Raw genomic sequence first — 15016 nt, 5'->3', positions numbered from 1 at the left:
AAGCGATGTTTTGTGCTTTTTTTTAGGACAAAAATAAACTAAAGTAATCCAACTTGGGCTCTGGGAAAGAGGTAGTCTGCACCATCATAAACGCTGTGTACAAATTTGCTGCAAGATATCATCAATGTTGCAGCAGCAGAATGACCACAAGAGGGAGCCACAGTTCTATATTAACACTGGTTGTCACTCAAACTGAGGACCTGATGCCAGACTTACCAAATAAAATGATCCCACATTCACCTCTTTCTGTTCCCTACAAATGAGCCATTTTCAAATTGATTATTTCTGATGAAGGTCATGATTAAAAGTATTCAGCCAGTGAATAGGTTTACATGGATTTCTTCTCAGCTTGTCCACTAAAAGTACAGAACGCAATGCAACTGTTTGTTAAGAACAGCAACATTTATTTAACATGATATAAAACAGATGGAATATGAACATTTGCAAATCAATTCTTGTTTGTAACCATATGTTGGATACATCCTCCCATCATGCTGTACCATGTACATTATATACACAGTAAACCTCTGATAATTACACTATATACACACAAAAAAATAATCCTGGATCCACAAATGTTTTATTTTTATTGCTCTTTACATGTGCTAATTTTTTTTTTTTCTTTAGTTCCAAGATTTCAAACCAACATGTCATAAAATAGAACCAAACTCTCTTTTTTTTGCCTTCTCTCAGTTTAAATATATCTCTCAGCAATAAAAAAAGACAGTATAGAGTGACTAAAGCCAGAACATTCACATATGTGTCGGCAACAATGCGACAGGGACTGCAGAAGATCCCATTTTTAAATAATTACAACCCAGAAACAGGAGAAATTACAAATAATCTTAAATCTGCAGCAATAAAGTGGTCCCTACTTTCATTATAATTGAGGGATCTACATCTCTTATATACCCATCTTTCATATCAACAAATGTTCTTTACAATAAATTGATGAATATGAATGTTTAGCTAATGACTGTTGAAAAACAAACAGGGATTTATAAAAGACTTAACTGAACTAAGACTATGTGAAAACATGTTCTTGGAACCTTTTTGACCAGGTGGTGAAACATGAATGGAAAATGTAGCATAGCCCAAAACAATTTGTCACAAGCCCTTTGGCTCACAATATTAGCCTCATATGTATATGTGTGTCTATATAAACATATATGTATATTTATATATATATAGACACACCGATAGACATTTGCCCATATTCAAAGAAGAACCTAATAAAACCATATAAATAATAAAAACAACCTTGAAAGCATTGAAAAACTGAAAAATGAAACTGTAACAATAACAGGATCAAAGCTGTATTGTCTCACCGGGTTGAGGAGAGTGTGGCACCACAAAGAGGGACAATAACAGAGAAATGTCACACAGAAAAAGTCTTGTTGGTGGCACAGGAGCTTAAGACGTCACAGTGAGCATACAGAAGTCAGAGGTTAAGACCCCGGAGTAGGCAGTTTCTCTCTCTGTAGGCCGTGGCCTTGTGCTGATGTCCTTGGGGGAAGTCTTCTGAGGCATCTTTATACCTCTGCTGCTGTTTCCTTCATGTGTAGGTTTTCACTGAGGCCAGAGCCTGTGCTGCAGAATGAGAAGGGGAGGTTTTATAATGGAGGCAAAGATCCAAATATGCTCCAAAAATAACACTAGACAATGGATACCTAAGAATTCCCCAAAACTCGTAGTTCTACAATGCAGTATTTTAGTAATTTGAGTCTTCAAGTGTTGTAAAATGTGAAAAAGTAATGGCCCTACAGCAATGTGGAGTTGAGTCACGTGACTTCTCATACCACAAGAAATACCACAAGATGAGAAAAAAACTGTCCACAGCAACACAGAACATACAGTAACTATCCTTACATATATCCCCTATACCCTTACATAATGCTTCATTAACCCTTTCACTGTGACATGCTTTTTCTCCCCAGAGACAACAAATAAAACACTGAGAACACTTTAGCATTGTGAGTATGGACAAAACAGGTTGATGAAGGCCCTTACTGGTGCTACTAGACACACATGAAGTGAGACCCATCAGTGAGTTGAGGGGGTGTGTTAGGAGACTGTGGGAGGGGTGGGGAAGAGGGCGACAAGCTTTTCACTGCAATGAGACAGAGCAACATATTGAAAACACACAAGGCACACACAAAAAAAACATTATACCAGCAGCTAATCAAACAACAGAAAATAACTACTGAAGTCAATGAAATTGATGAAGAAACTACTGCGAGTACAATGATAAATGACTGAACACATAAACAATGGATGGTTTGACAAACCAAAATAAAAAGTTGTGATCTTTAAAAACAGGCTCACACTACCTTTTGTTTTATTACATGCATTCTTTTGATCAAACCTCCCCCAACTCCTCCCTCTTCTCTCTAGAGATGTACCTGCTACCAGCTTGCTGCGTTTGGAGGCCTCTGCTGCCAGCTCGTAGGAGATATTAATCATCTTCTCCTTCTCCTGTATGGTAACCTCCTCTTCAGTCTCCTCCTCTGGGCTTAAAGCCATACTCGGCAGAACGTTCTGCATGCTGGAAGCACACACAAACAAAAAGGTCTGTGTAATATACAGTATACAGCTTTCATTGTAAACGTAATTACAGAATAAACACCCCGGGACAGACAAGCTATCTCCTTTAAATCAATTCAAGAGGGCTGACATTTAGAATAAAATGTCACAGTGGCTAGGAGATGAGAAGACATTTCTGAACCTCCAGGCACTGATCTGCATGGGAAGAGCATGCAAGGGAGTGTGGGCACTTTTGAGCCATATATGGTGATGTCCTGTTATAACCCCAGCCTTACCCCTCACTTCTACAAACAATTTCATGCATGACATCTGTAGGAAAATATCAGCGCTCACCTTCAAAGATAGCCACTTCACCAAAGGATCCTTACCTAACATCAAGGGTCTGAGCAGCCCTGTCCATGCTAATAAAACACTACTGGTACAGATAGACCACCATGGGGCATTTACCTGTTTTTGGCTATGAGGGCTTTGATGCGATCTACTTTTCTCTGCTTATCAGCCTCCTGTTCAGGGCTCAGAGCCTCCTCGGGGTCTGACTCCACATAGCGCTCAGGAATCAGCACTTTGTCAGGCACAGAAAGCTGAAAAAAACACAAAGAAACACTTAACATGGCACACTTCACGCAAATTAATGGAATACTATGTGCTAAAAGTGTCACCAATGAGGAATTATAAATCAGAAAGACATTTCTAATTAAATAAATAAATAACAAATGCTTGCCGTCATCACCATCTACAGTACAGGGAGGCTGTTCCAAATTGTGGGTGTGTGTAAGAACTAAAAGGAGCATCACCGTAGGCTTTGTCCTACAGTGAGAAACACTAAATGCAAGACATTCTGCAGCATGCAGAGATCAGTTGTTGGAGTTCATTGATGTAATCCAGAGAAAGGCAGTGAACTCTTATAAAACAGCAAGAAGCACCTTATAATCAAGTGTTTGGCTTATAGGCAGCCAGTAAAAAAGATTTTATTATAAGGATCTTTGTGCCATGCTCAGCTTGGCATTGGAATAAATCCTGGCTGCAATGTTTTGCAACTTTGCATTTTGGTAGATTGATTTTTTGGTAGATTGATTTCTTAGGAGGACCTGAAAGAATGGTATTGCATTGATTTAAATATGATTAAACAAATCATTTTTATAGCTATTTTCACAGTGAAATATGGTGTCAATTGCACTGTGGTCCACAGAGACATGGTTCTTCATCTAGCTAACATCAAAGGATATTTTTCCTTTTCAGAATTAACTTAGAGAAACAAAGAAAGATACAAATTGGCATTATTTCCCTGACAATTTTGCTTTAGATAACAAGCTGTGTTACACTGAATTGCAATACTTTCAAGGTACAAAGGCATTTAGTTACAGGATAAGTTCAATATCAAGTTTCTTTTAGAACATAATTTATTACAAAATACGTCTTTTAATTGCACTAATACGATGTAATTAAACTTTTTTCTTTAATTATTCCTTTTACTCTATTAAGAATCAAACCCACAATACTATATGTGTCTTTGGTAAAAAAAATCCTGTGATAATATTAGCCCTCTCAGTCTGATGACTAAGACAGCCAGCTGATGAGTAGGACAGCCAGCTGATGTGACTTACCTCGCGGTCCACATTTAAGTGGTCAACCTGCGAGGCTTCTTTGAGACGAGCAATCTCCTCAGCAGGCGTCTCCTGCTCCCTCACCACCTCCTGCTGCCTGAGTGAAGCCTCCAGCTCCTGAATGTCACTGCTGATCACCTCGTCTCTGCGCCTCATTTGGGACTAAAAAAAGACACAGAAAAAAACAAGACAAATAATTATTCCAGAATTTGATTTCAGCCTACTCTGAACGTCAGTGCTGCCTTAGTGTCTACACCCGTCTCCAAATACCTGCATGCTGGGAAAATGGTTTCCTTTAGTAAATGAGTGACTGCGAGAGGGTGTGTTCTCCTGGCTGCCACCCCGGATGCTGAGGCCTTTCTTTTTCTCCCTGAGGGCACCCTGCTGGTGGCGGCGGATCCTCTCCAGCTGCTCCTCCACACTCATTCTGGGCCGGCTGCTCTCCACAGCACACAGCTGCTGCTCCACCGCACTGCGTGGACGCTCCTGTTCAGAGATGACCACCACAGACATGCAGAGGGATACAGACAACACACACACACAATAAATAAAAGTTAATAATAATTTAGCATTACTGTCAGATATACAATGCTAGGAGACAAATGTACCATGCTAAAGTTTTTTACTACGCAGAGCCACAGGTCAGGTGTGTAGCTCATGATGTGGTTGAGTCAGTTGCGGCGTTTGCAGTGAATACTCGGTATGTATTGTTGAAACTTGCCCAAGTAGAATAATCACATCTCCTCTGGCAATACTGCACTTACTGGAAAAACATTTTGCTTCTTTAAACAAAGCAAACAGTCAAGATTGACACAATAACCACAATAACGGTTGTGAAATGGCTCTTTAATTTTCACTCTCTTGGAGCCAAAATGACCAGAAGTCCAAACAAATGTGGTAACAAGCGTACTGGCTGCTGTGCACACACATGCTCCTCCTGGCACACATGGGTGCACTCAGAGAGGCAGGGGGGCCTGTTAATGCCTGAGCGGGAGAGAATATGACGTGAAGTGAACTGAGGAGAAGTTGTTCACTGTTCAGGTTTGTGCCATGTTGGAGGGGCTGGCAGATCTGGCTTCAGTCCAGAGCCTGAGGACGCAGCCTCCACTGTCCAGATTGTTCAAAAGGCTGGTATCCAAGGGCCTAAGATGAACTCTACAGGCCTGTGACATGCTCCCACGCTCCCAACCATGGGCTATATGGCCTACAGGGAAGACTACAGTATGTGTGCAGCTGACGTTTCCCAAAGTTTGTGTAGATTAATTTATACTATATGTCCATCTTTCAAACACAAACTCATACAGACACACCAAAAACAGGACACACCCTACAGTGTGGTGCACTAATGACATGGTTAGTTTATTTAAGTTCATAGTGTTTGAGGCTGGAAACTGTATAAACCAAGCTTGGCATCTATTTTATGACAGCCTGGTTTTAAGGGCATGAGTCACACCCTGGCCATGTTATGGGTGGCCTCTACTGCCATGTTAGCTTTCAACCACCAGCTTAATAACCAAAACAACCAATTAAAAGGGGAGTAAATGCAAAAACAAAAAGCATATTGTTTTTCTACTACTTAGAAACAAAAATGTCTGGTTTGCCACATAGGAAAATAAGTCAGCCTTTTTACATTTTCAAGTTAGTTTCAGACAACTTACGGCTAAATCTAGAAGCATGCGGTGGTTCAAATGTTAAAACATCTTAAAAACAATTTACATTTAGTATTAGAAGTGACATCACTCCAAGAGCAGTATGGACTATAGTCCAGAGACTCACCGTCCTGGGGTCCGGCTTCTTGCTCTTCCTTAAAGTAACATACGAAGCAATGGAGGAAGACTCAGGTATTGGAGATTTGGTCCTAGGTGGAACTATGCCAACTGGGTAGGACATCCCTGGCAGGTAAAAAAGAAAAGAGGTCAGTAAGCCACCTGGGTCAATGACACATTATACACAATTATACAACACATTAATAGAAATTCAATGAAGAGCATACTCCTAGGGCATTAATACTGTTATTAATATGAACTGAGTTTGCACAATGTTAAAATACAGTTATGTTCAAAACAGAAAAGAATTTTAAGAAAAGAATTACTTCAAGAAAACAATTAAGAAATATTAGAACTTTACTTAAGAGTATAAATTATACAAATAATACAGCAACTGCAGTTTGGCCAGTAAGTTTCTTGTTTGTAAATTCATTTTTCTCAAATTTGTAGAATAAAATCGTCTGTGTATCGACGAGACCTTCAAGTTCAACCCTGGGAATATATAATCTGGCATCAAGTATACTCGATCAACAATTGCAGTGGTGTTTTCCACAGCGTCTGCAGGCAGCATCGGCAGGTTGCTACTATTGATTGTGTGGCGGTGTGGAACAAGTGTGGAGCTACAGTGTAATCATTCAACTTCAGAACACCTGGATTATGCTGCGCAAGCTGTTTCATCACATTTAGGCTACTTTGCTCTTTTGGAAATCTTTTCACAGAGAATATACGAATATAGTGTGGCATAAAGTCTAAGTAAGAGTGGAGTCAATAGAATAACCAAGTTATTTCAGCACTCATACACATTTAAACCTACCGTAGTATTGTGATTTACAGAGTGTTAATTAAATACAGACCTGCCCAATAATGGCTGTCCTGAGATTTACTCAGTGATATTCTGAGCTAGCCTTTGGAGAAAAGCCTGACCTTAGTATTTATCATCTGTGTCAAAGTGATGCCAGTGTGAATTCTATGGTAACCATGGAAACTATCAGTGCTCTAAACGAGTTCAGTATGATTTTTTAGGTGACAAAATTGATAATTTATTGGAAAACTGCACAGTTATCAGAAACTAGCGTCGTATTACTTGGAGTTACTCAAATGTACCTTTGTTTCCAGAATGTTCTCTATCAGAAGGGTGGTCAGATCGGTCCTCTCCATTGCTCTCATCCACTTCGGTCACTGTGGTGAGCTCTGGTTCACTCTTATAGAGCCTGTAGTCTGGGCCCTGTCGATCACAAAGACAGAAGTTCAACATACATCTCTGATTTACAGTTATGGAGAGTTTGGTTTCAAACTGATAAATTAAACATCTGAAAAAGTGACAATTTCTCTTTCAGAATGACTTCAAAGAAAAAGGCAAACAAACTTCCTTTTTCTACAAATTGTTTTTACAGACTAGGCCATCTTAAAACATAAATATAGAGAGCTTGAAGAAAAACTCTCCACGTAGTTCGCGTTTCAAACACACTTTTACAGCCAAATGAAAAAGTCGACAGCAGGCAGACGCATTTAAATTCAGACATGTTTAGTTTTTAACCAAGGACAGAACACAACAAACTGAACAAAATCACTATTTTTGAACACAAAGAAACAGACACGGAAAAGGAAGACAAGGCAATTCAATTACAAAAACAAAAACAAAATACACAAATGAGGCTTCATCCAACTAACTGAACAAAAAAAAAAGATGATGGGAGAAATGCATCAAGTAAATAAAGGGATATGATCCAACCAAAAACAAAAAGGAGTGTTGATGTCCGTCAAAATGAAAGTGGAAACCATCACAGCGAGCAATGACGTGATGACACAGCTGAGGGCAACGGGTCAACAAGCTTACGCTGTGTGTGCCATTCCTGTGATTGGCCTTCCTGTCCTCCGGCCTGTGGAGGGTTGAAGGGCGCACACCGGCATGAGAGGGCAGTGGGGGCACGGTGGGGGGGTTGGGCTCGTAGGACTGCGGTAGGGGTGGCCGTGGGGGTACAGAGTCCTCCTCCTGGGGATTATACAGGGCATGACAGGACAGGAAGCAAGATGACACATGGTGCCACCATGCACGCTCAAGGCAACCACCATCTGGTACAGAGTAGTTCTAGCCCACTGGACAACCAAGCCAGCTGAGTAGCCAGAGAGAAAGCTACAACATGCTGTTACAGGGTGACTGGCACATCCAGTCAGATACCAGCACTCATACTGTCCAAGAGCAGGGCTGGAAGTTTGAGCACTCAGCTTAAGTTGGTCATCATCCACAAAACTACAGGAGATCTGGGTAAAGAGAACTACAGAAGCCCTGAGAGGCAAGTGAGAAAAGAAAGTCTGATCTTGTATTTATGATTTAAAGGAGGTGGGAAAAGACTTGACATGACAATCTTTGTAAGTTCTTAACTTTGTTCTTCTGTGAAACAAGTGGCAAAAAAAGTTTTACCAGGTGAAAAAAGTTTTCAGGGTTTGTTGTTGCAATACTCATTTCGGCCACAAGAGGCTGAAGTGCATCACTACCTCAATACTTTTATTTTCACAATAGTTGTCTAAATGTTTTTCTGTTGATCAACTAATTAATCTGATGCCTAACTGTTTCAGCAATTATGACCAAGTGTAATGTTTGGTGTCCCTGTTAGTGGTGCCTTACCTCATTTCTGTGCTTGCTGAAGTTAGTCATGGGCCCATAGGAGTTTACACCGTCAGCATTTCTCTGAGCTTTATGTTTATTAAGGACCTCCATGACATCCTGAATACTCCAAAGCTCTTTCTGGATCCGGACATGCTGCTGGCTGGGAGGCTCAGTCTGAGTGTGAACAGAAAACAAACACACACACACACACACACACACACACACACACACACACACATACACGTTCACAAATCACTTAACATTACCTGCAAATTAACACTGAACTTGGTGTTCTGGAGACATGGACGAGCAGAAGAGCAAGAGAATCAGACGTGTAATTATCTCCACCTTACTGATGGCAGGTTTGTCTGTGAGTGAAGGACACTTAAGAAGAGGATGTCCAGGCACCCTGCTGGCCCTCTGACTTCTCTACTCTGAATCAAAATTGGCTCTGACTGTCAGATCTCTCTGTCTCTACACCTCACCCGCAATGAAGGACAAGATAAAAGGCAGAATTAATTAAGAACTGCTCTATCATCGCTAGTCATCAATCACTCACTATGTTGCTTTGATCTCACAGTTACTATCCTCCATGCTGCAGCTAAGGGCACAAGAAGCACTTCTTTACTTTTTCCCCAAAGAAAAGAAGAGTGTCTACAAAAAGGATGACTGGGTGTTCAAGGTAATCTGCCACATTTTCAGTTTTGTTTGAAGCTCTGCAGTAAATATACTCCAACCAAAGTTTGACTATTATACCATGCCAGTCTTAGAAAGCAGCAGTGGTGAAAGAATAAAGCAGCACAGCTTCAGTCTCTTCAGAACTTTTCTACCTGAGGGCTTCCCAGTGCTTCAAGTTGCTCCAGCAGGTTGTTCTTAGCCAGAGTCACATCTCCTTCCAGCTTGTCATACTCCCTCCACGATCGCTCCAGCTCCTGGTTTTGGAGGAATACACTTTGTGAATGACAATGTTGGAAAAAAAAAAAACAGCAGGCAAAAACTCTCATCTTATTCCCGAAGAACGAGGGGGTCAGTGTCCAGCATGAGTGTGCGTGTTTGTACTGTATGACTCACAGTTGTGACTCTGGAAAGCTCTCTGCAGGTGCTGAGCAGGCCACTCTGCAGTAAGTCTCTCTGCTGGATGACACTCTGCATGGCGGCAGGGTTATCAGAGCCCATCTCTATCTCTTGGCTGGCTGACAGCAGTGCTGTCTCCAGGGTGTGCTGAAGAAACGCACAACATATCAAATACACATACAGCATGAGAATGTAATTTGTCACCATGACCTTTTAGATCAGTTAACTTTAGCAAAGTCATAACACATTATTCAAGACTCTCCAACTTTTCTGGCCCATGACCCTTTTTAGCTCCCATAAATAGAAAAATGTCAAAAATAATGACAAATGCCCATCTCAGTGCCAACTTATAATGAGTCCAATAACTCAGATATTTAATCGTATAAGTGACTCCAATGTTGAGTTAGATATGGTGGACAAACACAGTGCCATACTGTTCATTACTTTTGAAACTTGATTATTTTCTCTGTATACCTGTCGACACCGCACAGCGACCAATACAATGTTACAGTGTGCTGACAGTGGACAGTCAGATATGTTAAATACAGTATGACATGGCTATGCAAACCTTTCAAACCAGACAACTCTTGCACAGTGATGACAGTAGTTAGACCATACTTAAAGGCAGAGTATGCAGGATTTTCCTAAAAAACAATGTATAGTCTCATACCAAAAAAATATCTCTCAATTATCACTTATGACCCCCTAGAAGTATGTAGTGGTGTTTATATCTGCAGTGACCCTGTCGTCTTCCTGTATTTTCTTTTTTTGTTGTGTGCAGATTGTTTCCGGGTGTCTACCTCTGGGCAGCATGCAGGGTGAGTTCAGGACTCAATTTAAATGTAGCAACCAGGTTACATCACTGTCTCTGTCTATCTCTATCCTCTGCTCCCTGTCTGTATCATGGATGCATACAGAGCTGCAGGTCTGTGAGTCAGTGTCTGTTTGGCCGAGGGCAGATGGGATGAAGCTACGCTTCAGCTGCATTCACACAAAATCAAGAAATATGGCACCTTACTGCATGGTTGCATAGAGATGTGTTTATTTGTGCTTTAGAGCCACTGTGGAACAATTAGAACATTACGTTTTATTTCTCTGATTCACTGCTTTGTTCACGCTAATATCGCTCCCTCTCCTCAATCATGCTCTATGTAGCTCGACCAAAGGAGCTCTCCCTGGGTTATTTGATCTGGGCAGGAATGGCTGACTTGAGTTGTGCATTAACATAACACTACGGAAAAATCCTGCATAGTATGCCTTTAAACATTAAAACAGATAAACAAGATCGTTTGTTTTTTCTTTCTCTCAGCTTTGTGCATATAAACTTAATTCAAGATATTTCTATAATTAAACACTGTAAACTGTGTATTCTTTTTAGTTTATTTTTTTCCATTGGGCACCACAGCCTTATAAGCATTTCAAATTGTGTTTTATGTGAGAAAGTAATGATGACAGAGGAGCAGTTTATTCACCTTCTCTCTGTAGAGCTGCTGAAGTTTGTCCTCATGTGTCCTCACCAATTTATCCTGCTCACACAACCTGCTAAGTTTGGTCTGAAGAGAAAACAATAAAGCGTTGTGACCCATTATGTTCAGTGAAATGGAGCCTCATGTCATGCGCAAGAGCAAAACTCAACTTACATCAATGTCCACCTCTTCTGGCATACATGTATAGGCGTGTTCCCTGTAGTCTTCTGGACTCAACTGTGAAGAAAGACAGAACTTTAGACAAAGAGACACAAAATATGCACATACACATTAGAATCTGGAGATCTAATGCAGTGTCATGACAAGGCTCTCTCACTGAGCCACGGGATTTGTCCTTGAGTGGAAACTCATATTTCCCTGAATCAGACAATCTAAGTTCACAAACCAACAGTGGGAGGCAGCCAGCCTAAACACAGATTCTGGTGCCTCGTGTTTCATCACCCACAGTCGTTTGTCTCCATCAGCACAACGCAGTGGTTTTATTGGAAATGCAAGGGGAGGCATGTAAAACAATCTTGCTTACTAAACTTTAGAGTCAGCGCATAAGCTGTGTTCACCAACACACCAGCACACGCTCTGCAGCTAACTGGTCCGAGGACTCTGCCTGTCTGGTAGCTGTGGTCAACTGAGTATGTGTTGTGTTAAGTCAAAGTGCAATATTATTTAAAGATATTCCCAGAATAACGGCATAACCACAGATCTCCTTATGACTTAAAGTACAAGACAAAAGCAGTCAATGCCAGACTGTATTCCAGTTACTTCTACACTATTACAACACCTATGTTTATTATATAACAACACCTACATTTCTGAAGTTACAAAACCAAGAAAAGAAAAAGTCATCCTTCTTTCCACTTGTATTAAAGGAAAAAAAAGAGTGCTCAAACTGAGAAAATTATTTCAACTGCATTGGATCCCATGTTTCCAGAAAATCCATTCATCACATGCTTTATTCACCCAATCTCTAAATCTAAAAAATAAAAAAAAACGTGCAGTCCATAAATATTAGGACAGTAACATATTTCTGTGTTGTTTTGAGTACTCACACTAGATATGAAATGACAAGACTATAACGTCAAACTATTAACTTTCAGCTTTAATGTACATCCTTACTGGGCCAACTCAGATTAACTGAAGAATTAAATACACTCAAGTAAGCATGCTCAATATATGTCTAAAATCATGACGGGCTAGTCTACAATTTACAGATATCAGCATGTGACGCTCTGCCAGGCCTGAACTGCAACCATCTTCCCTTTGTGCTTGTTTTTGTGGCTTTTCGCTTAAGTTTGGAACATATCACATTTCAGATGTTTCTGTTTGGCCCTAAAAAACATTGGTTGCTTTGGTCGTGCAGTATTTTTGGGTTCATTACCCTGCACTTAAAAAAACCCTTTAAGCTAAGAGTACACACTTTAACTTCACTGACATTATTTAATTTCAAATCCAATGTGCTGGCCTACAGAGACAAAACAACAAAAAATGACTCACTGTCCAAACACTTATAGACTCCACTGCATACCAGCATTCAACACTCACATCTGTACTCATTCACACACACTTTTCTTCACACCTTTTTCCTCGGTTGAACCACACGGTACAGTTAAAGCAGGTGGGACCTGAGAACCACATGGCATTCCACACAGAACATGCAGACTCTCCCACAGCTCAGGGAGCTTCACTGTGGTGTTGTGTGGTGTGGATTACAAGTGACATGGGGAGGAGGAGGAGGGGGAGGAGGGAGACAGACTTCTGGCAGCTGAACAGGTGGGAATGCAGCTGTTGCTGGGCTGGTACGCCAATGAATGGTGGGAGGGTGAGGGTGGGTGCGGGCAGTCTCCGGCAGCACTTTTACACCTCGAGAGGCAGTCACAAAAGTGGCAAAGTGATGTCATAGCCTTCGTCACACACAAGCTGGCCCTCTTTATCCTTTCCACCAGCAGAATGACAAGAGGGGGTGAGAGGGAAGTAATGCAGACAGGTAAAAAGGACGGGTTTACCTAGAAGTCTTCATCTTCATCATCAATGTGACCCCCTGCCCATATTAGGTTTAGAGTCTATTCCACAGCGGATGTTCAGGTGTAATCAGCCTTAAACCACTAAATCCAAACATCAAATGAATAAAGCAGCACTGCTTGAATTAACTGTAAACCAAGGTTTACTTTGGCGTTTTGTTTTTCGGATAGTGGACTATTTATAAATCTTGCTGAAAGTGAAAACGTAATTACCTTATTGTACTTAAATAATGCCATAACAACTAAGAAGTGACATGTCTGACAACGCGGAATTAAGTACTAATTAGAGTCCCCTTGCTATGTCCAGGTGGCTTGTTTAATGAGAGGGAAGACAATCTGCAAAGGGTAATGAAAAATCACACTGTAACATTCGCTGGTTAGGGCACTAGACAAAACAAGCTGAGTTAAGACTAGAGGCTTTGCTGCTTAAATGAGCTGGGTGCAACAACAGCTTTAGCTTTTGATTTTAGGACAGTCCTAAACGCTGAGTGTTTTCTAAGGACGTAGCAACTTCTAGAGTAAATTATATCCAGTGCCCATACACAAACCTGAGAGTAAGGAAGGGATTTAACTGAAAAGTGAAGCATACACATCATACTACTCTTTTCCAAGTCATTCCCATATTGGCATGACTTCTCATAATAAGAGGAGAACAGTCAAAAGCAATGGATGAGGAGGTGCTGGCGATACAAACGATACAGGGAGACCAGTCTCAAGATGCCATGAGGACTTGGACACCGAAGGAGGAGCATTGCACAACAGACCAAAATAACAACAGCGACTGGTGAGGATGAGGCGGAGCAAAGCCTTTGGCTGGCCTTACTTGCTGGTAAAGTTGAGGCCTTGGGGCAGAGTTCTCAATCAAAGTGTGAGTCATGACGATTAAAGGGTCATTTTCCTTCATCTAGTCCAGTGTGGAGAGGAGCGATATGTAAGTGTCAGTTCATAGCAGTGCTTCACTTCAACAATGTTGTTACACCTAGCTTGCTTTATCTCATGAAGCAGACTCAAACATAAACATCCAGAGAGGACAGGGATGGATACAGCAACGAGAAGCAATAAAAAGACACTTAGAAACAGGATCAGGAAGACATTGCAGTGCAAAGATCTCACACACTTACTCGGTGGAAAGCTCCCGTTAAACTTTAATGTATCAATGATGCAAATACAGCGGGCAATATTATTTTGTTGTATGTCGCAAAAGATGGTCAATGTTAAGCCTTATTACCTTAGTTTCAGTATGAAGACCAAAATTACATATTTCTCAATGGTTACACAAATCTTAGGCTAGCTCATTTAAGTATGACATTATCTTCCATATTATATTATTAAAAATGTGTTGTTGTGCCTCTGTGTACTATACATTGCACTTTTGTAATTATTCAAACTCTCAATGCACTTCAGAGCAATAAAAAAACAGAAGATGAAAGACAATGATACACACTTTTCTATTTGCACTGTATATGTAATATCTCCCAAGTACACAGAACAGAGTGATTTCAGATATTGAGTTAATTTAGCCGACAGTGAATTAAGGGTACGTATTAAATTAGTTCAGTTCATGACAGGAAGAGACAGGGCCATGCATTCATGCATTACCCCACCTGATTGTCCAAATACATGAGGTTCCTTTGGAGATGATGGGAGAGAATGTCGTTCTAACGTCAGCAGCAAAAAGGAGAGGATAGAAAGGCAACAGGAGAGTGAGACAAAAGAAAAGGATGTTCTCTCTCTCTCTCTCTCTACTCTCACAAACACACAAGCATGTAATGTACACTATACCCAGAGATCTCCGAACAGAAAGAAAGGCATAGCCAGTCAAGCTGAAGAAAAAAAGGTCAGGTTGCAGATGAGTGTACTATGGGACATGAAAGAGCTCCATAATGACCAAATGGCCATATACAGGCAACAATCTTTG

At 40.8% G+C, this 15016-nt stretch overlaps 1 protein-coding gene across 12 annotated transcripts in view; it reads right to left on the bottom strand.

Annotated features, from left to right (window-relative positions):
* Positions 1-383: 383 nt before the first annotated feature.
* LOC127352755 (pleckstrin homology domain-containing family A member 5) overlaps positions 384-15016 on the bottom strand; it is a 75973-nt gene continuing 61340 nt past the window's right edge. For 4 of the 12 annotated variants that reach the window (XM_051381403.1, XM_051381390.1, XM_051381396.1 and 1 more), the window contains 16 exons: positions 14703-14756; positions 13922-14002; positions 11237-11299; positions 11069-11149; positions 9594-9743; positions 9353-9454; positions 8541-8696; positions 7752-7907; positions 7019-7139; positions 5925-6040; positions 4419-4634; positions 4149-4310; positions 2992-3125; positions 2403-2545; positions 2011-2110; positions 384-1590 (listed from right to left, as the gene is read on the bottom strand). In XM_051381403.1, coding sequence (XP_051237363.1) covers positions 2019-2110; positions 2403-2545; positions 2992-3125; positions 4149-4310; positions 4419-4634; positions 5925-6040; positions 7019-7139; positions 7752-7907; positions 8541-8696; positions 9353-9454; positions 9594-9743; positions 11069-11149; positions 11237-11299; positions 13922-14002; positions 14703-14756 — 1827 coding nt within the window. In that variant the 3' untranslated portion in view covers positions 384-1590; positions 2011-2018. The remainder of the gene's footprint in view (positions 1591-2010; positions 2111-2402; positions 2546-2991; positions 3126-4148; positions 4311-4418; positions 4635-5924; positions 6041-7018; positions 7140-7751; positions 7908-8540; positions 8697-9352; positions 9455-9593; positions 9744-11068; positions 11150-11236; positions 11300-13921; positions 14003-14702; positions 14757-15016) is intronic. The other 8 variants (XM_051381393.1, XM_051381398.1, XM_051381399.1 and 5 more) reach the window with 6 other exon arrangements.

The sequence above is a fragment of the Dicentrarchus labrax genome, unplaced genomic scaffold, assembly GCF_905237075.1.
Source record: "Dicentrarchus labrax unplaced genomic scaffold, dlabrax2021, whole genome shotgun sequence".
Classification (NCBI taxonomy): domain Eukaryota; kingdom Metazoa; phylum Chordata; class Actinopteri; family Moronidae; genus Dicentrarchus; species Dicentrarchus labrax.
This window is presented reverse-complemented; position numbering and strand designations above follow the sequence as displayed.